The sequence below is a fragment of the Oncorhynchus nerka genome, linkage group LG28 (genome assembly GCF_034236695.1).
Source record: "Oncorhynchus nerka isolate Pitt River linkage group LG28, Oner_Uvic_2.0, whole genome shotgun sequence".
NCBI classification, from domain to species: domain Eukaryota; kingdom Metazoa; phylum Chordata; class Actinopteri; order Salmoniformes; family Salmonidae; genus Oncorhynchus; species Oncorhynchus nerka.
Window position 1 is genome coordinate 46,078,586 of NC_088423.1, and position 25,667 is coordinate 46,104,252.

The window sequence follows — 25,667 nt, forward strand, 5'->3', positions numbered from 1 at the left end:
TTAGAGGCTAATGTACTGCATTTCGTTTTAAGTTATTCTTCCAGCTCAATGGCACCCCCATTTTTAATTCATTTTTAATTTTTTTTATATATAACTAATGACTGCAACATTCCGCTTTCCTCCCACACGCAACCCTCCAGTTTCAGTTGAAAATGATCAGGACGATGTGTTTGATTTTTGGCCGCAGATTGTTTTTACCCTGATTTTTATCTCAAACCTTTTGTTTAGAAGGTAACTGAATTGTCATTTACTTTCAGATGGAAAAGAGGGAAAGAACAAAGATGCAGCCGCTGTCTCCTCTTCCTCCTCCTCCAACTCTGTCAAGCCGAAGATGAAGAACACCAGCAGTATTGCAGGGATAGCACTGTGTTGGCAGGGCGTTGTACAGAGACAGGTAAGCCACTCCTTTATCTCTAAAACCGCTGAGGCCCATTATAAACCTACTCTGATCTAATGTCCTTGAATTAAGTTGGTGTAGTAACTCTAAAAAAAAGGTTTGAGTCTAGATGACATCACTAAATGAGTCTTTGGCAGGATTTCAAAAGTTGGAACTCCTAGATAAATAATAACTTTGGAGTGATGACTTAACACATGTTTAACAGGTTAAGAAGTTTTTGGACTCTACGTGCAGCCTGCCAGACTTTGTGGAGCGCTACAGGAACATGTACCTCCGTCTGAAGAATGCCATGGAGGAGCTGTTTGGCCAACAGACAGCATTTGTGCTGGCTCTCCGCCACGGCTTCTCTGCTGCTCTCCTACAGCTCTCCATCCTCACTGCCATGCACGTGAGTTATACTAGACGACCTATACTCAATACTACTTGGGTCATATTAGGGCATGCAACAGAAAACAGTTCTTCCCCATTCCAGTCATTTTTCTTCTGTTTGGTGCCTAATGAACGTGACCCGGCAGTGCACCGTTAACACATCTATTCTCCAGATCACTGCTCTTTGTGTAGGTTGAATTCTCCATCTCTGTTTGCAGGTGAGCGAGCGGTTTGCCCAGTACATCGACTTGATGATCCAGGAGAGTGGAGTGGACTCTGGCAACGTGGAGACTCTTAACCAGTTGCAGCAATTCCTAGAACCCATGCTCTTCCTCTCCGGCCTGGAGCTGGCCAACACCTTTGAGCACTTTTACAGGTAAGGCCATATTTCTATCCCTGTAGTTGGTAAGGTCCACCTAACACCATTTATCATTCTGAAAAGGACCATATTGTACCCGAGTTTCAATCCATCTCGTTTCCTCCTCCACAGGTACTACCTGGGTGACAGGCTGCTAGGCCAGGGCAAGGTGTGGCTGGAGAGTGCTGTCATAATGCAGATAGGCACCTGCTTTCCCAACCGCTTCCCCCAGCAGATGCTGAAGAACCTGAGTGAGTCTGAGGAGCTGCAGCAGGAGTTCCACCTCTACCGCCTCCAGGAGCTGGACAAGACCCTTCAGGATGTCGACGAGGAGGTGAGCAGTGGACGAGAACTACTATTGTATCAGGCCCTGCAATGTTTTTCCTTTAAAAAAGAAAATATAGATATATAGCTGATGCTATACGTTTCCAAAGCAGCATACACATGTTACGATGTGATATGGGCTCCTGGGAATCCAACCCATAACAAACTATTTTTGTCCTTTGCTGTGCTACAGATGATGGATGATCAGCCATTGGAGCCTGAGGAGGAGAGTGAGGTGAAGGTGCTGATCCTGTCTCCTCGCTGCTGGGCTGTCTCCTCCCCCTGCTACATGGACAACCACAGCAGATACTTCCCCAAACAGCTCTGCACCTACCTGGCAGAGTTTACGGACTTCTACTCTAACAGTCAGTCCCCTTCGGTTATCTCTTTTCAAAAAGTTTGTATGCTATAATTTGTTTGCCTCCTATTGATGTATTTTATTATTTCTCATATGTGACTGACCGTCTCGATTCGGTGTTACGTAGCAACATTTTAAATTGTGTTTTTTTTTACATTGGATAAAAGAGTCAGCTAGAAAATGTTATCATACACTACAGTTGAGTAACAATGGGAAAGTAATTCTGCTTTAAAAGTAAACTTTTAACCCCAGTTTTGAGAACATGGCCCTTGGATGTTTTGGTACACCTACTGGAAAGCTCTTTGTCTACACCCATTCAGCATCATTCCCACCCTCTTAAGCCTTAGCTCTACCCTTCTCTTTAAGGTTTGACATGTGAGACCAAGTGCTATACAGATTAAGTAGTTTAGTAAACAACCAAATATTTTAAGTCTACGTGTTAAAAGTAGTGTCCTACAATAAGGAAAGAATCCATGTAAAATACACTTGTCTAGTCCTTGGCCTATATCCTAATCTAACTTTGGTGCAGGTCATGTTCTTCACATTAGCGTCCCTGGTAAACACACACTATCAAATAACATCCAAGTTATGTAATGAACATTTTGTGCAACTTCCAGCGTGCATTTACTGTGAACACTGAGGCTGTACCTGCTTTAAGTTTTAACCAGTGGCCTACATCAAAAACGGAGAAAATGCATCCCGTAACATTTTAACATGGAAATTAGAGGTTGACCGATTTAATCAGAAGGGCCGATTTCAAGCTTTCATAACAATCGGTATTTTTGGACACCGATTTTCCGGTTACTAGTCCAACGCTCTAACCACCTGCCTTTACATTGCATTCCACGAAGAGCCTGCGTGGCAGGCTGACTACCTGTTATGCGAGGACAGCAAGAAGCCAAGGTAAGTTGCTAGCTAGCATTAAACTTATAAAAGACAATCGATCTTCACATAATCACTAGTTAACTACACATGGGTAATGATATTACTAGTTTATCTAGCGTGTCCTGCGTTTCATATAATCGACGTGGTGCCTGTTCATTTCTCATCGAATCACAGCCTACTTCGCCAAACCGGTGGTGATTTAGCACTGTCGTTGCACCAAACCTAACCATAAATATCAATGCCTATCTTTAAAATCAATATACAAGTATATATTTTTTAACTTGCTTATTTAGTTAATATTGCCTGCTAACGTGAATTTCTTATAATTAGGGAAAGTAGACTTAGGGATGCCACCCATTAGATAAAATACTGAACGGTTCTGTATTTCACTGAAAGAATAAACGTTTTGTTTTCGAAATTATCGTTTCTGGATTCGACCATATTAATGACCAAATGCTCGTATTTCTGTGTGTTATGTTATAATTAAGTCTATGATTTGATAGAGCAGTCTGACTGAGCGATGGTAAGCAATTCATTCAAACCATACTTTCGTGCTCTTTGCAATGCTTCAAGCAATGAGCTGTTTATGACTTCAAGCCTATCAACTCCCAAGATTAGGCTGGTTTAACCGATGTGAAATGGCTAGCTAGTTGTGGGTGTGCGCTAATAGCGTTGAGACTTGGAGTAGTTGTTCCCCTTGCTCAGCAAGGGTCGTGGCTTTTGTGGAGCGATTGGTAACGATGCTTCGAGGGTGGCTGTTGTCGATGTGTTCCTGGTTCGAGCCCAGGTAGGGGCGAGGAGAGGGTCGGAAGCAATACCGTCACACTGGCAATACTAAAGTTCCTATAAGAACATCCAATAGTCAAAGGTTAATGAAATACAAATGGTATAGAGAGAGATAGTCCTATAACTACAACCTAAAACTTCTTACCTGGGAATATTGAAGATTTGTGTTAAAAGGAACTACCAGCTTTCATATGTTCTGAGCAAGGAACTGAAACGTTAGCTTTCTTACATAGCACATATTGCACTTTTACTTTCTTCTCCAACACTTGGTTTTTGCATTATTTAAACCAAATTGAACATGTTTCATTATTTATTTGAGGCTAAATTGATTTTTATTGATGTATTATATTAAGTTAAAATAAGTGTTCATTCAGTATTGTTGTAATTGTCATTATTACAAATACATTTAAAAAATCGGCCGATTTAATCGGTATTGACTGTTTTGGTCCGCCAATAATCGGTATCGGCTTGTTTGGTCCTCCAGTAATCGGTATCGGTCGACCTCTAGTCATAGCTGTAGTATGAATCTGCAGGTAGCTAAAGCTAACCAACTAGCTATGTTCAATGTTAGCTAGTTAACATTAGGCTATAACTAGCAATGCAAATAGATTTCTGATTCCAATAATATTACTACACAGATCATACATGATTTGTGTAATAATATTATTGCCAGTTTGCCAGCAAACGGTACGCTTTAACTTGGAATGAAAATGACTTTCACACAAAATTAGACACTTGTATCTGAAAATGTTGCTAGTCTTACCCGTCCGTATACATGGTTGAACGCATCATAGCAAACGGGCACCATTTGAACTCTATTTTGTTTGTAGCCACATTGTTTGGCCAGAGTTGTCCAGTCACTCACGTTCACAATTACCGTGGCGTGTGCAGAAAGTAGCCCATCACTTTTTCCATCTTATCTGTCGAAAGTGCCTGCTAAATTCAGGGTATCAATGCTGTTGAGAAAGTAGCAAAAATTTTGTAGTTCTCGATGGCTAGCATTATATCTTTCAAATAAATTGCACGGTAGAAAGAACACGTACTGAGCAGCTCACGTTATAGACAGAAGTATGCCACATGGCAGACCCATCCAAACTCATCTCCCGGCATGTCCAGCCCATCCATTATCTCAGAGACGTATGCCTAGTTTCCTGAAACGAGTCACGTATGCCAAAATCTCATCAGAACCAGTCCGTTACAATGGCATCTTTCAGAACGAAAGTGCTCAAGGCTAAACGTTGAGTGATGTGTGTTTGTCTGCAGGCCAGTGCATGTACAATCTGACCCACAGTAAGCCCCGGCGTTTACAGTGGACCTGGCTGGGCCATGCAGAGCTGCGCTACGGCACCTGCACTCTCTACGTCTCCACCCTGCAGATGTACATCCTCCTGCAGTTCAACCACCAAGCGGTAACTATATGACCAGGGGGGTACAGTGCAATGCACTATGGGGAGTTGAAGTAATACATTTTCTCCTTTGACAATGGGCTGTTGTCTCTGATACTACCCTACCGCCTGTTGTATTTTATTTCAGGATGTATCTGTGGAGGCTCTTCAGCAGGCCACAGGTCTCTCCCCGACAATGCTGGCCCATGCTCTGTCTCCCCTCACAGCAGGGAAGGGCATTCTCACCCAAGACAACCCTGACAACAATCTTGTGAAGGGTGAGCTCCTGCTCTTTGTCTTCCCCTGGCTAGCTCTTTCTCTCTGAGCCTTTCACAAATATTCTATGGAGCTACTGTTGATCCCTGTAATCCATCAGATTTTGTGACATTGCATTTACATTTTTACTGACAGACCTCATCTCCTGCATTGTTCCCCAGTTAGATTTTATTTTAATGACCATTTTGAAATTACTGTTGGCATTTGTCGGTGGAGTTGCACTGAATGTATAGTTTTGTTCTCTGCTCATAGGAGTCCTGAGATTGAACAAAAAAGCTCTGTCTCAGAGTTTGGAAAACCACAGCTATTGCTACCTGCTGCCCAAGCAGACCTACCTCAATGTGGATGAGGATGCTGCCCGCTCGCTGGAGAGGAAGAGGAACTTCATCTACTGCCTCATCATCCAGATCATGAAGGCTGAGAAAGAGATGCACATAGACAACCTGGTGTTCAGAGTAAGGCCATGTTTCCTCCCCATGTCCTTTTTCATGTGTGAGCAATGGAGATCCTCAACTGAACCTATGTAGGGGTAGTAGATGTCCATCCCTCTGTGGTTCAGGACCAGCTTTATTTGATGGGCCAGATACTAGCAGCTGGTGTCTTATGTACTACTTTTCTCACTTGTCCTCCCCCAGGTGTTGGACACGTGTCAGAAGCGGGAGGTGACTCGTTCCCCGGGCTCAGTTCGTTTCAGCTGCAGCACTACAGACGTGCTGTCCTGCGTCATGCATGTCATCAGCAAGGGCTACATCAGGCGCAACGAGGACAGCCCCCACATCGTGGAGTTCCTGCCTGAGGACCCCTCCACTCCCCAGAAGGGCCAAGCGCATTTCTCCTTCAGCAAGGCTGAGCTGAAGAATAACCCCAGCAGCAGCAACGCTGACATCAGGTGTGCGGACTGGCCTTGACCTAGTGGGGGGAAAGAATTTTAATGTGGATGGCTGGTGTGGCCTCTGGGGAGATTCTGTATCTCGGGGCTAGTTTGGTTTTTGACTTGTAGGGAAGGAGAGTAGACTAGATTAACAGGCCTTTTCCATTTATGTCCCACTGCCTTAGGCATCGGATAAATGCTTTAATAAATAACCAATTGGGTTGAGGTCTTCAGTCCTGTTACAGCACGTATTTGTGACATATATGTTCTCGTTCTGTCCTACTTAAGCTTTTAAATGCACTTTGACCTTAACTGTGGCTGCATGGCGATGCCCACCAATGTCAGTAATTTCATATTCAGGATGACCACTGATGCTGTTCATCTAAGCCATTACTTTCCAAGAAACCCATGGCTCTACTCAAACGATAAATGCAACATAAAAAATAATCTAGGCTCTTATACAATATGTTCAGGAACAGGCAAAATATGCCAGTGAATGTTTTATTATAAATAAAGAAAATTGATCAACTTTGAACCATGTTTGTTGCTTTCTTTGTGTTATAATGAAATAGTCTAGAAATGTTCTGTGCGGTGAGATTTTCTAACGAAGATTCCAAAATCAGTCACGCTGTCATTAAAATCACACTTACTACTAACCTGATGACTAAGTTTTGCTTGTCTATAAGGATGTTATGGTTACTCACTAAGTAACACATGCGTGTTCTCTTAAAGGAGAGCATTTCCAATGTAATCATACTAAACTCTGACACCCTCACTTTTAATAAGTTAAGATTTCCATAGTTGTAAAGTACCCTTGTGACCCACTGTGTCTCCTCCTGCAGCCTGGAAGGCATCATTGCAGCCCCTCCGAGTGCAGAAGATGGAGTCCTGGAGGCTGTCCTATTGTCCATGGGCCGGACCATGAACCAGGAGGAAGTCCGGCAGCTGATGCAGCGCACCGTCCAGCAGGTCTCTGGCACTCTGAGTTTGGACCTGGACTGGGCTGAGCACCTGTTGGTCCACTGCAAGTGGAACGTGGATGTGCTGATCCAGCGTTACACAGACGACCCAGACTCCCTGGTTTTGGCTGCCGGGCTAAAGGGCCTGAACCCCCAGCCGCCCCCTAGCCCCGTGGCCAGCTGCCCCGTGTGCCTCATCTCCCAAACAGGGGAGGCAGAGCCTGCCCCCACCCTCTGCTGCATGCACTACTGCTGCCGGGTCAGTCACCTTACACATTTTTCTACCCCTTTTCAGACTTTTACATTTTTAAAAATCTTGCACGGATACTTTAATTCTAATGTCTAAGCTGTTGGGGAGCGAGGGTTCTACACTGACATGGAATCGTTTTAAGATGGTCATACTATAGATAATTTACCTATTTGATTCTGAATTTCAGTACCCCTTCAGGAATAAAATATTTATTTGATCAAATATTGAATTTGTTAGTTTACTACTATAGCCTAGAGAAACGCATTGAATAACACATTCATAAATGGTAAAAAAAAACTATCATAAGGAACCAGATTTAAGTGTTTGTCTAGAAGATATGAGAAAGCTCAGGAAATATATATTTTTTTACACATTTAACTCTTTTATTTTTGGAGGGGTTAGGCATAAAACTACCTTCAAACTTCTGTTATTTTAAATATTTTTTTAGTAAACCGTACCGGTTACCTTCAGACGAGTCCTGTGACCCTTTCTGTAGTGGGTCACATTAGTTTGTAGCCAGCTGTTTGGACACTACAAACAGAAATGTGCATGTCAACGGTACCGACTTCAGACGAGTCCTCTGACACTTGTGGGGGTTGGTGACCACTATTGTGTACGTGAAAGTCTCCCCCTTTCCATAGTGGTCATAAGAGTTTGTATGTCAAACTGTTGGGACGCTACAGACGTTACGTGAGAATTAACTCTAGGGGGTTAAGGATGAATGACGCTGTACATACTGAGTAGTAACATCTTCTCCTAATTCATGTGTACAGTTTGTCAAAGGACTCATTTGATGATTATTTACGGTGCCTTCGGAAAGTATTCAGATCCTTTGACTTTTCACATTTTGTTACGTTATAGACGTATTCTATAATTGATTAAATTGTTTTTTTCCCCCTCATCAATCTACACACAATACCCCATAATGACAAAGCAAAAATAGGTTTTAACCAATTGTTTTTGCAAATTTATAAAAAATAAAAACTATCACTTTTACTTAAGTATTCAGACCTTTTACTCAGTACTTTGTTGAAGCACCTTTGGCAGCGATTACAGCCTTGCGTGTTCTTGGGTAGGACGCTACAAGCTTGGCACACCTATATTTGGGGAGTTTCTCCCATTCCTCTCAAGCTCTGTCAGGTTGGATGGGGAACGTTGCTGCACAGCTCTTTTCAGGTCTCTCCAGAGATGTTTGATCGCGTTCAAGTCCGGGCTCTGGCTGGGCCACTCAAGGACATTCAGAGACTTGTCCTGAAGCCACTCCTGTGTTGTCTTGGCTGTGTGCGTAGGGTCGTTGTCCTGTTGGAAGGTGAACCTTCGCCCCAGTCTGAGGTCCTGAGCACTCTGGAGCAGGTTTCATCAAGGATCTTTGCTCCGTTCATCTTTCCCTCAATCCTGACTAGTCTGATGCTGCCACCACCATCGTAGGGATGGTGCCAGGTTTCCTCCAGATGTGACGCTTGGCATTCAGGACAAATAGTTCAATCTTGGTTTCATCAGACCAGAGAATATTACTTCTCATGGTCTGAGTCATTAGGTGCATTTTGACAAACTCCAAGTGGGCTGTCATGTGCCTTTTATTGAGGAGTGGCTTCCATCTGGCCACTCTACCATAAAGGCCTAATTGGTGGAGAGCTGCAGAGATGGTTGTCCTTCTGGAAGGTTCTCTCATTGCCACAGAGGAACTCTGGAGCTCTGTCAGAGTGACCATCAGGTTCTTGGTCACCTCCCTGACCAAAGCCCCTCTCCCCCGATTTCTCAGTTTAGTCGGGCAGACAGCTCTAGAAAGAGACTTGCTGGATCCAAACTTCCATTTAAGAATGATGGGGACCTTCAATGCTGCAGAAATGTTTAACCCTTTGCCAGAACTGCGCCTCGACACAATCCTGTCTCAGCCCTACGGACAATTCCTTCGACCATATGGCTTGGATTTTGCTTTGACATGCAATGTCAACTGTGAGACCTTATATTGACAGGTGTGTGCCTTTCCAAATCATGACCAATCAATTGAATTTACCACAGGTGTAGTCAAGTTGTAGAAATATCCCAAGGATGATCAATGGAAACAGGATGCACCTGTGCTCAATTTTGATTATCATAGCAAAGGGTATGAATACTTATATAAAGGTATTTTTGTTCTTAATAAATTAGCAAAATTACTAAATCTGTTTTTGCTTTGTCATTATGGGATGTGTGTAGATTGCTTAGGACATTTTTGTTTTATTTAATACATTATAGAAGGCTTTAACTTAGCAAAATGTGTAAAAAGTCGAGGTCTGAATACTTTCCGAAGGCCCTGTATGTTTCCTTCCTACAGTCTTGCTGGCAGGAGTACCTCACGGCCAGGATTGAGCAGAACCTGGTGATGAACTGCAACTGTCCAATCACAGACTGCCGTGCGCAACCTACTTCTCAGTTCTTCTTCAACATCCTGACCGACAAAGACACCATTGCCAAGGTCTGTCCCCCACACAACTCAATGAGAGAAAGACACTTATTTTAACCCAAAATGTTATGCCACATTAGTCTAGTTGTCATATGAAGTGCTGGCTCAGTTTAGCATGGACATTTCTGTCCAGTTTTACAATGTTTGTTTGCGTCTTGTGAGTTTAAAACAGCAGTACCTATCATTTCGCTGAGTCCCTCCACTCCTGTCCTTTGTTTCTCCTCCAGTATGAGAATGCGCTCCTCCGGGGCTACGTGGAGTGCTGCTCCAACTTGACCTGGTGCACCAACCCCCTGGGCTGTGACCAGATCTTGTGCAAGGAGAACATCGGCAGCATGGGAACCTGCTCAAAGTGCTGCTGGTCCTCCTGCTTTAGCTGCAACTTCCCAGAGGTTAGCACTGAGCTGTCATACAGTACACAGCTTCATGTCTTCATTCTCATTTGTGTGTTAGGGCTTTAGTAAACATTTTTGGGTTGATTTGTAATATTTTTACTTTAATGGTATTGAATCAGAAATCCATATTTGTATGGTTAGTGATCAAACTTGGTGTAGGGTAAATCTATCAATACATTTTTCCAGACACTCAAGCATGCACAGAGTACAGCTTAACCTCCATCTCCCCCAGGCTCATTACCCAGCCAGCTGCAGTCACATGTCCCAGTGGATGGATGATGGTGGCTACTATGAGGGTATGACCATGGAAGCCCAAAGTAAGCACCTTGCCAAACTCATCTCCAAACGCTGCCCCAGCTGCCAGGCCCAGATAGAGAAGAACGAAGGCTGCCTTCAGTAAGTGTAAAGCTACTGGACCAGTTTTAATCCTCAGCCCTGTTCTGTAGATTTTTTTTTGTGATTTTTATTTTTCTCCATCAAACCATTTCAAGGTTTACCAGAAGTATGTTGTAGGGATTTATAGACTTCACTGTTACTACCACTCCATTTGTTTTTCTTCCAGTATGACCTGTGCCAAATGTAACCATGGATTTTGCTGGAGGTGTCTCAAGCCATGGAAACCAACCCACAAAGATTACTACAACTGCTCAGCTATGGTGAGTCCATATGACTTGATTCAATTAAGTTTGCGCTTCATAAGATTTAGTCCAAATGCAAAGGGTTTCCATGAATTGCAGAGTATTTTCCCCTTTGGTATGTGATATGATCATCCATGTCCAATCCTACATACTTTAACTTCTCTAGGATCCTGGCAAACATCCAGTGAAAATGCAGAGCGCCAAATTCTAATAAATTACTATAAAAATTAAACTCGTGAAATCACACATGTAATACACCAGATTAAAGCTACACTTGTTGTGAATCCAGCCAACATGTCAGATTTTTAAAAGGCTTTACGGCGAAAGCATACGATGCTATTATCTGAGTATAGCACCTCAGCAAACAAACACAGACAATCATATTTCAAAACGCAAAAATAAAGATATATTTTAAACCTTACCTTTGAAGATCTTCCTCTGTTGGCACTCCAATATGTCCCATAAACATCACAAATGGTCCTTTTGTTTGATTAATTCCTTTGATATATATCCAAAATGTCAATTTATTTGGCACGTTTGATTCAGAATAACACCGGTTCCAACATGCGCGACATGACTACAAAATATCTCAAAAGTTACCTGTAATCTTTGTCTAAACATTTCAAACAACTTTCCTGATACAACTTTAGGTATTTTTTTAACGTAAATAATCGATAAAATTTAAGATGGAAAAAACAGCGTTCAATAACGGAGGAAAACAAAGTAGAGCGTGCTTTTCAGGTCACGCGCCTCTAACAAAGAGTACACTTCCCTCTACTCTCTTTCTTAACCTCTTGGAACTACCCCTCCCGGATCCAGGAGAATTGTCATCAACTGACACTAATTAGCATAATGCGATGTACAAAAAATATTACTCGAAAATATTCATATTCATGAAATCAGAAGTGAAATATATTGAAACGCAGCTTAGCCTTTTGTTAATCACCCTGTCATCTCAGATTTTGAAAATATGCTTTACAGCCAAAGCAAGACAAGCATTTGTGTAAGTTTATCGATAGCCTAGCATAGCATTATGACTAGCTAGCAGCAGGCAACATGGTCACAAATCAGAAAAGCAATCCAATTAAATCGTTTACCTTTGAGCTTTGAATATTTTCACTCACGAGACTTCCAGTTAGATAGCAAATGTTCCTTTTTGAAATAGCTCCGTTTGTTCTTCACGTTTGGCTGAGAAATCGACCGGAAATTGCGGTCACTACAAACGCCGACAAATATTCCAAATTAGATCCATAATATCGACAGAAACATGGCAAATGTTGTTTATAATCAATCCTCAAGGTGTTTTTCAAATATCTATTCGATAATATATCAACCGAGACTGGTGGTTTCTTAGTAGGATAGAGAGAAACAATGGCCGCATTTGTCCTTTACGCACAAAACACTCAGAGACTTCAGCTGACCACTGACGCAATGTTGACGTTCAGGCTCATTTTTCAAAATAAAAGCCTGAAACTATGTATTGTGACACTACACATTATGGAAGCCATAGAAAAAGGAATCTGGTTGATATCTCATTCACTGCGCAATAGGGATGCATAGGAACGCTGAGCTTTCTAAACAAGAGTCCCTTCCCGATTGAATTTTTCTCAGGCTTTCGCCTGCAATATCAGTTCTGTTATACTCCCAGACAATATTTTTACAGTTTTGGAACTTTAGTGTCTTCCTATCCTAAGTGGTCCTAATATCCTAATATTCATATTCTAGCATCTTGTCTTGACAAAATAGCCGTTTACTTTGGGGATGTTATTTTTCCAAAAATGAAAATGGTGCCTCCCTTATTCAAGAGGTTAACAGTGCTGCTTCATTTCTCAAAGAAAAAACTCAACCAAATTCTAAAGACTGTTGACATCCAGTGGAAGCGATAGGAACTGTAAGCCTGCCCCTTAGAATTCTGGATCCCAATGAAAACTCATTGAAAGGAGTGACCTTAACAACAAAACAAAAAAATATCTGCATGTTTTGTCCTTGGTTTCGCCTGCCAAATAAGTTTTGTTATACTCAGACATCATTCAAACAGTTTTAGAAACTTCAGTGTTTTTTATCCTATCCAGTTTACTTTGGACACGCTTTTCATCCGGACGTGAAAATACTGCCCCCTATCCCAATTAAGTTAATTTTTTTACATTTAAGTCATTTAGCAGACGCTCTTATCCAGAGCGACTTACAAATTGGTGCATTCACCAATTAATACAAAACTAAGTAATAAACAAAAGCTCTTGATTTCCAATGCAGTGATATTTTTTGGGTCTGTCTGCAGGTGAGTAAAGCAGCAAGGCAGGAAAAGAAGTTCCAAGACTACAACGAGAGATGCACTTTCCACAACCAGGCCAAGGACTTCGCCATCAATCTGGAAAGCAAAGTCTCCTCCATCAATGAAGCCCTCCAAATGAAGTCATTGACATTTGTTATTGATGCCTGCAAAGTACTTGCTCAAGCTCGCAAGGTAAGAGGAAGTAAACTAATAGGAAAATAACCAACTAATCTGTTGCGACATTGAAGCAATACAGTGTCTCTTGTGTTAAAGAGCATTTTGGAAAAATATACCAGCATGTGATTTCACATACAAGCCGGGGTGAAAGGTGGTCCGGTACTGCGTCCTGGGAAAATAAATAGTGGGGTTATTACACCATTATTTAAACTTACTGCAGGTCAGCCGCATGACAAATTAGCAAGTTGACTGGAAACCGAGTGGTATACGCTCCAAAATGCGTTGTGGTTTGTGGAGAACTGTTACATTTTGGGAAGGTGGAGATGAGTGGCTGAGACCGAGACGCGCGTGGATTACAGTGGATGCATCAAGTGTAGGCCCAATGACAAATCGTAGAATGTTATTACGGGGCGGCAGGGTAGCCTAGTGGTTGGACTAGTAACCGAAAGGTTTCAAGTTCGAATCCCCGAGCTGACAAGGTACACATCTGTCGTTCTGCCCCTGAACAGGCAGTTAACCCACTGTTCCTAGGCCGTCATTGAAAATAATTTGTTCTTAACTGACTCACCTAGTTAAATAAAGGTTTAAAAAAAAAAATAAACAAATAACGATAGGTGTTTTGTAACTAATGTCTCTTTCCATTCATCAAATTGCGGGTGCACTGTTGGTTTGGATGCTGAAATTATTTTGTGAGTGGATGAATGTGTGCGTAGTCTACAGGAAGGCCTTTGTTAAATGATTGATTGTTTAACAATCGAATGAAACACAATGACTGGTTGTGTTTCTGCCACATTAAAAGGCATAGACGGCGTGTCCATAAGGCTAGGGGGATGATGAGCTTTCCTTAAAGTAAATTGAATTGCATATTCCAGTCTAAAGAAATCAATAAAATAATTATAATTGGGCTACTACACCAGAAAGCATGATTTGGCCATAGAGAATAATTAGCGTCTAAAAAAATGTATAAAAGCTGTCGATTTTGTTTTATATTGCATAGCCTACAGTCGAAAGGACCCGCAATGTGGGCAGCAAGTGCTGCAAATGCCAAATATATGATTGCGTTTTTATTGATTGGTTTGTCAGTGTCTGCAGAGTACTCTATCCCGTAATTTCTGTAGTATATATATATATATATATTACGGGATAGAGTACTCTATCAATATATATATATATATATAAAAAAGTGTGCACTCACTTGGGTGTCCCGTACCGGTAAGAAATTAAATCTGCTTTCACCCCTTAGTATTCAAAAAATATCCATATGACTAATATGGACCTCTTGCCTGACTGCCATGTAGGTGCTGGCCTACTCGTGTGTGTACAGCTACTACAACCAGGACACCGAGAAGATGGATGTGATGGAGCAGCAAATGGAAGCCCTGGAGCTTCACACCAATGCTCTACAGATCCTGCTGGGTAGGACCTTCATGAATTCTAGGAAAATCATAGTAAGATTTTGTCAAAGCAGATTGCTATTGAGGATGTTGCAAGCCTCATGGATAAGTTATCGTGTCCCCCCCAGAGGAGACCCTGTTGCAGTGTACTGATCTAGCGTCCTGCGTCCGTCTCCTGAAGCCTGAGCACCTCAACACTGGTTTGGAACTCATCCGCCGCATTCAGGAGCGTCTGGTGGCCATTCTACAACACTCGACCCAGGTAGGGACTTGCACACACACTCTGAAGAGCAGAACACAAAGTGTGGTGCTAATACTTACAATACTTACTGGATGCATTGTGGTCCAATCAACAGCAAATCATTAGGGTTTCCTCCTGTCTGGTCTCTCCAAACACAGGACTTTCGAGTGGGCTACAACTCCAAAACGGGACAGGAACAGGAATCTGCTCAAGCTTCAAATCTCTCTAAGACCACAGATGCCAACAAAGCGTGAGTACAGAACATTTTGAGAAGTGGATCTCCACATTACCATCTGGATCTAGTAGCATGTTTTTCCTGATTTTCTGTGCTCAAGATGAGAATGGTGTTCTCTCTGCAGGGCTGGAGCCTCTGAGTCTGGTGACTCTGACAACAACAACAACAATGAGGAGGAAGGTGGAGATGAGGCAGAGGAGGATGATGAGTATGACGATGAGGAAGTCCTCGAATGGCATGAAGATGATGAAGATGACATAGACGAGGACGACTTCTTCTCTGATGACGATGAGTCTGAAAACCTTGAGAGGGATTTCAGTCCTTTTGACTAAATATCTGAAAATATTAAAAGGAAGGAAATGTCAATCTGTGCAGGAACTGCAAACACCATATAACTATATTAGAAAGAGTACTTATTAAACAAACAAATATCCATTAAGAGCGCTTTGGTAACAGGAAAGCCATGGTCTTGTTTAAAGTGAGGCTGGCTGTGAGCCTTCACATTTCCGTTCAGCCTGTTTTGTGCTGATCTTTCACAATTTTTGTCCCATGCCACAACTGCAATTGTTAGGGGCGTACACTTACTTTTTCCTCTTATTGTTTATCAAATGGGTTTGAAATCCTAGAACCTTTCATTATTTTTCACATGACTGTTTTGAAGCCGATGAGGGTTCCATGATCATCATGCATAATGAAGGATCCCTGTAAGAAGATATATTTGGGAGGTGTGGCCGTATACTTCGGAACAAAGCCCATACTTTTGTTTAATACAGATGCTGCATTTTGATTTATCCAATAAAGGGATTTATAATCCAGTGCTAGGATGGCTGTCTTAGTTTTAAGTTAATGGTTTTTATATCGGTTGTATACTGACATGTTGAGTTGGCATATGTCGTTCAAATGGTTTGCCTTGGTTTATTTTTTAATACATGGATATATGCCTTCAAAAATGATAAAGAACACAATCAATTGATTTCCATAGTGAAAGTTAATACTGTTCAGTTATATTTGGTTTGTTTAGTAGCCTACTAAAGACATCAGTTAATACAATGTTTGAAGAGTGAAACATTTTCATGCATCTGGGTTAAAGGGTTGCAGGGGGTGTAAGATATTTGGTGTGTCTGGCAACAAGCCACAGCCCATCAGACTGACAAATCAGAAACATGTCGCCACCTCTTAACCTCTGCATGTAACGGATTGAAAGTATCATAGCTCATGCATTATTTGCTAAGCGAAAACCTACATGCTTTTTTTTCTTGCTGGAAAATGGCATTGATTTTTGTACATGTCAATGTTCATCTGTTTAATGGGTTGAGAGGTATCTGATATCTCAACATACTTTGCTCATTGAAGTTGAGATATCCTTATTCATACTGAGCATCTTCCAAAATGTTATCTTTCTGATCTCATTGTTGAAGTTGTGCATCTTCAGTTGACTAAATAAATGCTTTTTCTGCTACCGTACTAGAGTGATTTCATAACTGTATTACCTGATTTAAATTAGAAGCATCCAGCGAGGCAACCCACTTTCTTTTCTCTTTTATGAAAGTCAATGAACTAAGTAGACCAGTGCGTAACCACGGGCAAAACCGATGTGATTAGTTTAGATAGTTGACATGTAAGCTATATTTCCTCTGCAATATTTATTGAAAACATACATTTGCACAATGAGCACTTATCTCAAATACATCGTTGCAGTTGTTGGTCAGCTAGCTAACGAATTTTAGCCATATTAGCATTAATATGAAATCCGTCATAACACACAAGACATGGTATCAAATGGATGACCTGCCCTAAGACTACCTCCCCTTCAGGACACTTACAGCACACCATGTCACAGGAAGGCAAAAAATGTCAAGGACATCAACCACCTGTGCTACGGGCCTATTCATCCCGCTATCATCCAGAAGGCGAGGTAAGTACAGCTGCATCAAAGCTGAGTCAGAGGGATTGCAAAACCGCTATCTCAAGGCCATCTGACTTAAATAGCCATCACTAGTCGGCTTCCACCCGGTTACTCAACCCTGCACCCTAGAGGCTGCTTGGAATCACTGGCCACTTTAATAATGGCAAGCTAGTCACTTTAATGTTTACAAACTGCTTTACTCTTTTCATATTTAAAAACTATATCTTCTACTGTGTTTCAGTCAATGCCACTCTGACATTGCTTGATCTAATATTTATATATTAATTCCTTTATTTTACTTTTAGATGTTTGTGAATCGATACTACTGCACTGTTGGAGCTAGGAACACAAGCATTTCGATAGACCTGCAATAACATCTGCTAAATATGTGTATTTTATTTTATGAAACAAGCTGAATGGAGCTATTTACCATTCCCCACGTGGCAGTTTCTTGTCATTCTTGCTAGCAATCTGGCCATCCAGAATCACAACAGGCTAACTTTTTCTCCATGGAAGCGCACACATCGTTTTCGTGACGTTGACAGACCATATAAATGCATTTACCAATGTCTACATTCGTTTTTGCCGCATTTATTCTATTAAAGACACCTTAAAACATACTTTTAAATGATATTACATGAGATAAATATACAAATTAAATATAACACTTTTTCCTTAAAGTACACTTTTTTGAGATGACTAATGTTATTGTCCCCACTACAACAAAATACTTAAATGCATGTAATTTTGTCCTTGAAATGTAATTGAAAAATGTAGAATTCCATTCATTCCTATGGAGGACTGCTCCGAATGGGCAATACCAATATGGCCGAATGGTGGCTCGAAAGCCTTTTAAAATATTTTTTATATATTTTTTATTAATAACAAAACAATATATAAAGCACATGAGGGAACACAAGCATACATAGATTACAGACAATAGACAATCGGGGTACAATATAGGGGTACAATATCACATTACAATTACACAAGGACCTTAAGGGACATGCATATACTTACAATTCTAACCGCTTTTTTGTTAGTAGAGCATTTAACAGTCTTAAAATACAGTTCAATTTCTTTTTGTAGGGTACGAAAATGTGGTTTTCTGTTTGTAAATTTACATTTGTGTATATGAAATTTGGCCAAAAGAATAATGAAATTAATTACATAAAAATGATTCCGCTTATTTCTATTGTATGTAAAGAATCCAAACAGTACATCTCTCCACAATAGTGTAAAATCTTCATAAATGTGTTCAATTATAAACCTACTGATGTCTTGCCACAGTTTTCTTACATGCATACAATGCCAAAAAAAAGATGCAAAACTGTTTCTGGGTGGTCAATACAAAAGGAGCCATTTGAGTTGATGTTTTCCTTAAACTTCTTCATATAGTGGTTGGCAGGATAATATTTATGAATAATTTTAAAGGAAACTTCCTTAATTTTGTTAACAAGTAGGTATGTGTGTAGCAACATCCACACTTTTTTCCAACAGATATTATCAATAAATCCATTCCAATAAGGCATGACATAATGTATAGATACAACATCCTGCTGAAACAAGGATCGTATTGCTCTGTTGTTGAATGGACCAAAAGAGAAACAAATCTTTCCTACTGATGAGTCAACAGGGTCAACAGAAGGTAGGCTCTGAGGGTCAGGTCTTGACATGTTCCTGAATAACATAGCAACACCTGAAGGAATGGCATCTAAAACAATTGCAAAATCTTTAGGTGTTACAGGGACCTTGTAAAGTGATAAGAATTCTTTATAACTGAGTAAAAGACCCTCTGCATTTACCAGTTGGCTCACCAATAGGATATTATTTCGGAACCAATATTCTAAAAACAGAGAGGTATTTTTATACAATATATCCCGATTATTCCATATATAATATCTGTGTGGAGAAAAATTGTGTTTATAAATTAAGGACCATGACAAGAAAACCTGCTGATGAAAAGCAGAAAGTTTCACTGGAACTTTGTCAATATTATAATTGCAAAACAACATGAAGTTAAGGCCACCAAAAGTAGAGAAGACATGATGAGGAATAAAATTCCAGATAGAAGTGGGTCTTCTTAGGAATTGTTTTATCCAATTGATCTTAAAAGTATTATTTAAAGTAGTAAAGTCCAGAAAATTCAGTCCACCATTCTCAAAAGTGTTCATTACAACAGTTTTCCTAATGTAATGGGTACGGTTTCTCCAAAGAAAGTTGAAAAGCATCTGGTCTATCTCCTTGCTTATTTTACGGTCAAGATATAAAGATAGAGCACCATATGTTAGTCTAGAGATACCTTCAGACTTGGTTATTAGGACTCTATCTTTTAAAGATAAGTCCCTCTGTAGCCATTGATTTAGTTTCTTCTGTTTTTTTGGTGTCTCGAAAGCCTCTCAATAGCACCGCGAAGTGGACGCGTCATAATACCCATACAATCTAGCGGTAAAATCCGGTAGTGGTTTCAATCGTTTTTCCCCCATTAATTTTACATCTGGGATTTTAGAACGACTTCAATATAGTCTGTGTTTCGTGTAGTCTGGTGTGACGTTTTGATAGCCATGTAAATTCTCTCTTGGACAAGGTGAGTTTTCTCAATATATTCGCCGAAATGTACTCAACAAAATGCTAATTAGCAACAGATAACACCTAAAATACGACCAAAGATGTGTATAACTAAACCAAGAGTCCATAACCTGTCGTTTGAAATGGGAATATTAGGCAGAGGAGGATGACGAGGGCCAAGCACGAGCCACCGAGATCCTGTAGCCTATATTTGCATATTTCCGTTGGGGAACGCCTACTCTGTGAAGTGCGCGTGTGCAATAATTAAATTCGCCTTTGCTCACCTAAACGCAAATTTAAAAAAAAAAACTTTGTCAAATGGTAAAGTCCACTTAACTTAGTCCACTCGGTGCATAATATATTCTAGTTTTATGACCAGAACTGCATTGGGATCAAATGTTTAATCGATGAGTAAATTAGCAGAATGTTGGCCAAAATCCATCTCGTTTCTGCGGGCCACTTTGGCTTCCTCTCGCTACCATATTTGGTAGTGAGTGGAAACCCCAGATGCTTCACATTTATACATCTGGTGAAATATCTGTCTCATTGTTCTATCAGTGCTACAACGGTAGTTGACAACAAATTCCTGCAGGAAGCTCCTCACGTCATCTCTAGCCGACGTCAGCTACCGTTTTATATATAAAAAAAGTAACCTTTATTTAACTAGGCAAGTCGGTTAAGAACAAATTCTTCTTTACAATGACGGCCTACCCCGGCCAAACCCTAAACCGGATGACTCTGGGCCAATTGTGCGCCGCCCTATGGGACTCCCAATCACAGCCGTTAGTGATACAGCCTGGAAACGAACCAGGGTCTGTAGTGACTCCTCTAGCTCTGAGATTCAGTGCCTTAGACCACTGTGTCACTCGGGAGCGTTCAAGACCTTTGTGTCCTTTGTGACCTTTGTGCCCTATCCATGAATTTACATCCCCTTTCTCTGTCTTAGCTTGCCACTGGCTACACTTTTTAGCTAGGTAGTTTAGCAGAACAGTATAAATATAAAACATTTGTTTGTTTTACTTAGACTAGATAATTGTTTTGTACTGTATGTCGTATTTGGTGGCTATTTCAGATATTATAGCGTTTTTCAAGGATGAGTATATGAGCATTAAAAGGGGCGAAGACCACTAGAAGTCTGGCCATGTAAAGTAGTACAGCTATAGTGAGGGGCAATTTACCGGTTTGGTCAGGGCCAGCATGAGGGATAAAGTTTATCCCGTGTCAGTGAGTGTAGCTATTAAGTTAAGTTTTAGCATCTAGCAATACAATGTGTTCTATACCACTGTCAACATTCTACATGGAAAGAGCCACTTGATCAATTATATCATCATTAACCAGATTACCCCGGATACTAGACTTCTATGAGCGATAACTCAGTTCTAGAAGGTTGTCATTGATGCAAATTAATCTACTGATAGCTACTTTGTTGGGGGAAAATGTACTTTATGCCTGTGATATGTGGCTGTCCCATCTAGCTATCTTAAAATTAATGCACTACCTGTTAGTCACTAAATGACTGAAATGTAAATGTAATGACCAGAGTCATGCATTCACACAGTCTTGATTTATAGGATCTTTTCCACTATAGAATTGTCAAGTGGTAATACCCCAAGTTATCAATTAAACGTTTATGGAAAAACTGCACTTAAATATTCTACAGCTGTAATGTCATCAATCAAATCAAACTTGATTTAAATGGCACATTTCTTACAACGACTGCATTTCAAGGTGTTCAGTCGTTGGATTGGGTGTTGTCTGTAAAGTGTGGCACAGATAACGAAGAGGGGGGCATCAAATGGCTACAGAGATGGATGTGCATGAGTCAGGGCTTTGGATCACAGAGTCTAGGATCCAGGGTGGCCTACCGGATGGTCTGGTGGGCACCACAGCAGTGGTGGAGATCAAGTGTCCCTATGGTGCAAAAGGGACCACACCATTGAAGAGGTAGTGAAGTCAAAGGATTTATATATTTCTATATCATGGAGGGAGGGTCTTACAGCTTCCATGAGGTCCAAAGGCCGCTCCACATCACTGGAAGGGACACCTGCCTCTTTGTTGTGTGGACCACCAAAGCCTCCATCACTATCCCCATCAGGGTAAAGACCTCTGGCAGACTCATATTGCCCCTCCTGTTAGTACCTGTTTTCAGGGAAGCTAATGGGCCAAAAATATTCCACATAGTTCACATACTAGAAAATATCACATTTACATAAGTATTCAGACCCTGTACTAAGTACTTTGTTGAAGCACCTTTGGCAGTTATTACAGCCTCGATTCTTCTTGGGTATGATGCTACAAGCTTGGCACACCTGCATTTAGGGAGTTTCTCCCATTCTTCTCTGCAGATCCTCTCATGCTCTGTCAGGTTGGATGGGGAGCGTCACTGCACAGCTATTAAAAATGATTTAACAAACACTTTTTTGGTTACTACATGATTCCATATGTGTTATTTCTTAGTTTTGATGTCTTCACTAGTATTCTACAATTTAGGAAATAATACAAATAAAGAAAAACCCTTGAATGAGCAAGTGTGTCCAAACTTTTGACTGGTACTGTATATAATGTGTGTTTATATATGTGTGTGTGTAATGGGATGTATAAACATTATGGACAGTATGTGGATAGAATATGTAGTATATCTGAAGAATACGCAGGATAGAATATCATATGTACAGTAGTAGTTGAATAGAATGACATTGACTAGAATACAGTATATACAGTTGAAGTTGGAAGTTTACAAACACTTAGGTTGGAGTCATTAAAACTCGTTTTTCAACCACTCCACAAATTTCTTGTTAACAAACGATCTCATTGTAGAGTTAGTTAGGACATCTACTTTGTGCATGACACAAGTAATTGTTCCAACAATTGTTTACAGACAGATTATTTCACATATAATTTACTGCATCACAATTCCAGTCGGTCAGAAGTTTACATTCACTAAGTTGACTGTGCTTTTAAACAGCTTGGAAAATTCCTGAAAATTATGTCATGGCTTTAAAAGCTTCTGAAAGGCTAATTGACATTATTGAGTAAATTGGAGGTGTACCTGTGGATGTATTTCAAGGCCTACCTCCAAACTAAGTGCCTCTTTGCTTGACATCATGGGAAAATCCAAAGAAATCAGCCAAGACCTCAGAAAATAAATTGTAGACCTCCACAAGTCTGATTCATCCTTGGGAGCAATTTCCAAATGCCTGAAGGTACCATGTTCATCTGTACAAACAATAGTACGCAACTATAAACATGGGATCACGCAGCCGTCATACCGCTCAGGAAGAAGACGCATTCTGTCTTCTAGAGAATAACGTACTTTGGTGCGAAAAGTGCAAGTCAATCCCAGAGCAACAGCAAAGGACCTTGTGAAGATGCTGGAGGAAATAGGTACAAAAGTATCTATATCCACAGTAAAACAAGTCCTATATCGACATAACTTGAAAGGCCGTCAGCAAGGAAGAAGCCACTGCTCCAAAACCACCATGAAAAGCCAGACTATGGTCTTCAAATGCACATTTTTGTACGTTTTGGCCATAATGACCATCGTTATGTTTGGAGGAAAAAGGGAGAGGCGTGCAAGCCGAAGAACACCATTCCAATCATGAAGCACGGGGTGGCAGTATCATGTTATGGGGGTGCTTTGCTGCAGGAGGGACTGGTGAGGAAGGAAAATTATGTGGATATATTGAAGCAACATCTCAAGGCATCAGTCAGGAAGTTAAGCTTGGTCGGATATGGGTCTTCCAAATGGACATTGACCCCAAGCATACTTCCAAAGTTGTGGCAAAATGGCTTAAGGACAACAAAGTATTGGAGTGGCCATCACGAATCCCTGACCTCAATCCAATAGAAAATTTGTAGGCAAAACTGAGAAAGCGTGTGCGAGCAAGGAGGCCTACAAACCTGACTCAGTTACACCAGCTCTGTAAGGGGGAATGGGCCAAAATTCATCCAACTTATTGTGGGAAGCTTGTGGAAGGCTACCCAAAACATTTGAACCAAGTTAAACAATTGAAAGGCAATGCTACCAAATACTAATTATGTAAACCTCTGACCCACTGGGAATGTGATGAAATAAATAAAAGCTGAAATAAATAATTCTCTCTACTATTATTCTGACATTTCACATTCTTAAAATAAAATGGTGATCCTAACTGACCTAAAACAGTGCATTTTTACTAGGATTAAATGTCAGGAATTGTGAAAAACAGAGTTTAAATGTATTTGGCTATGTCAACAATGTCAACAACTACAGACCAGTATCCCTTCTTTCTTTTCTCTCCAAAACCCTTGAACGTGCCGTCCTTGGCCAGCTCTCCCGCTATCTCTCTCAGAATGACCTTCTTGATCCAAATCAGTCAGGTTTCAAGACTAGTCATTCAACTGAGACTGCTCTTCTCTGTATCACGGAGGCGCTCCGCACTGCTAAAGCTAACTCTCTCTCCTCTGCTCTCATCCTTCTAGACCTATCGGCTGCCTTCGATACTGTGAACCATCAGATCCTCCTCTCCACCCTCTCCGAGTTGGGCATCTCCGGCGAGGCCCACGCTTGGATTGCGTCCTACCTGACAGGTCGCTCCTACCAGGTGGCGTGGCGAGAATCCGTCTCCTCACCACGCGCTCTCACCACTGGTGTCCCCCAGGGCTCTGTTCTAGGCCCTCTCCTATTCTCGCTATACACCAAGTCACTTGGCTCTGTCATAACCTCACATGGTCTCTCCTATCATTGCTATGCAGACGACACACAATTAATCTTCTCCTTTCCCCCTTCTGATGACCAGGTGGCGAATCGCATCTCTGCATGTCTGGCAGACATATCAGTGTGGATGACGGATCACCACCTCAAGCTGAACCTCGGCAAGACGGAGCTGCTCTTCCTCCCAGGGAAGGACTGCCCGTTCCATGATCTCGCCATCACGGTTGACAACTCCACTGTGTCCTCCTCCCAGAGCGCTAAGAACCTTGGCGTGATCCTGGACAACACCCTGTCGTTCTCAACTAACATCAAGGCGGTGGCCCGTTCCTGTAGGTTCATGCTCTACAACATCCGCAGAGTACGACCCTGCCTCACACAGGAAGCGGCGCAGGTCCTAATCCAGGCACTTGTCATCTCCCGTCTGGATTACTGCAACTCGCTGTTGGCTGGGCTCCCTGCCTGTGCCATTAAACCCCTACAACTCATCCAGAACGCCGCAGCCCGTCTGGTGTTCAACCTTCCCAAGTTCTCTCACGTCACCCCGCTCCTCCGCTCTCTCCACTGGCTTCCAGTTGAAGCTCGCATCCGCTACAAGACCATGGTGCTTGCCTACGGAGCTGTGAGGGGAACGGCACCTCAGTACCTCCAGGCTCTGATCAGGCCCTACACCCAAACAAGGGCACTGCGTTCATCCACCTCTGGCCTGCTCGCCTCCCTACCACTGAGGAAGTACAGTTCCCGCTCAGCCCAGTCAAAACTGTTCGCTGCTCTGGCCCCCCAATGGTGGAACAAACTCCCTCACGACGCCAGGACAGCGGAGTCAATCACCACCTTCCGGAGACACCTGAAACCCCACCTCTTTAAGGAATACCTAGGATAGGATAAAGTAATCCTTCTCACCCCCTTAAAAGATTTAGATGCACTATTGTAAAGTGGCTGCTCCACTGGATGTCATAAGGTGAATGCACCAATTTGTAAGTCGCTCTGGATAAGAGCGTCTGCTAAATGACTTAAATGTAAATGTGTAAATGTGTATGTAAACTTCTGACTTCAACTGTGCAAATGAAATTGTAAAACAGTATGTAAACATTATTAAAGTGACCTGTGTTCCATGTCTATGTACATATGGCAGCAGCCTCTAAGGTCCATGTCTGATGGAGTGTCTTGGTTTTATGTTCAGAATAATAGACCAGGATGTGGCAGACCCTGACCCCACTCTTAGAGGTTGTTTTAGGGAGAGTGGGATATGGAAAAACACATTTCCGATTCACACAAGCATATTAATACACTGGTACGTGTGAAATTGGACAGATTTAAATACACACTAGCTAGTTGTAGTCCACACTACTATAAGCATTTCGCTGCACCCGCTTTAATATCTGCTAAACTGTGGACACAGAGATTCTAAACCTAGTACATACTGTACTGTCTTTGCCAGTACCTAACTTCTCATTTCAAATGTAATTTCATCACCTGTGCTGTTA

The 25,667-nt window shown here is 41.5% G+C and overlaps 1 protein-coding gene across 3 annotated transcripts in view; it reads left to right on the forward strand.

The window, feature by feature from the left end:
• The window catches only part of LOC115113302 (cullin-9-like), a 50,187-nt gene extending 33,707 nt beyond the window's left edge, over nucleotides 1-16,480 (forward strand). For all 3 annotated transcript variants that reach the window (XM_029640814.2, XM_029640815.2, XM_029640816.2), the window contains 19 exons: nucleotides 258-394; nucleotides 603-785; nucleotides 985-1,142; nucleotides 1,257-1,458; nucleotides 1,642-1,813; nucleotides 4,741-4,886; nucleotides 5,011-5,140; nucleotides 5,391-5,593; nucleotides 5,774-6,027; nucleotides 6,852-7,227; nucleotides 9,536-9,676; nucleotides 9,892-10,056; nucleotides 10,292-10,455; nucleotides 10,622-10,715; nucleotides 12,976-13,161; nucleotides 14,445-14,562; nucleotides 14,669-14,802; nucleotides 14,940-15,031; nucleotides 15,141-16,480. In XM_029640814.2, coding sequence (XP_029496674.2) covers nucleotides 258-394; nucleotides 603-785; nucleotides 985-1,142; nucleotides 1,257-1,458; nucleotides 1,642-1,813; nucleotides 4,741-4,886; nucleotides 5,011-5,140; nucleotides 5,391-5,593; nucleotides 5,774-6,027; nucleotides 6,852-7,227; nucleotides 9,536-9,676; nucleotides 9,892-10,056; nucleotides 10,292-10,455; nucleotides 10,622-10,715; nucleotides 12,976-13,161; nucleotides 14,445-14,562; nucleotides 14,669-14,802; nucleotides 14,940-15,031; nucleotides 15,141-15,348 — 3,263 coding nt within the window. In that variant the 3' untranslated portion in view covers nucleotides 15,349-16,480. The remainder of the gene's footprint in view (nucleotides 1-257; nucleotides 395-602; nucleotides 786-984; nucleotides 1,143-1,256; nucleotides 1,459-1,641; nucleotides 1,814-4,740; nucleotides 4,887-5,010; nucleotides 5,141-5,390; nucleotides 5,594-5,773; nucleotides 6,028-6,851; nucleotides 7,228-9,535; nucleotides 9,677-9,891; nucleotides 10,057-10,291; nucleotides 10,456-10,621; nucleotides 10,716-12,975; nucleotides 13,162-14,444; nucleotides 14,563-14,668; nucleotides 14,803-14,939; nucleotides 15,032-15,140) is intronic.
• Nucleotides 16,481-25,667: the final 9,187 nt, after the last annotated feature.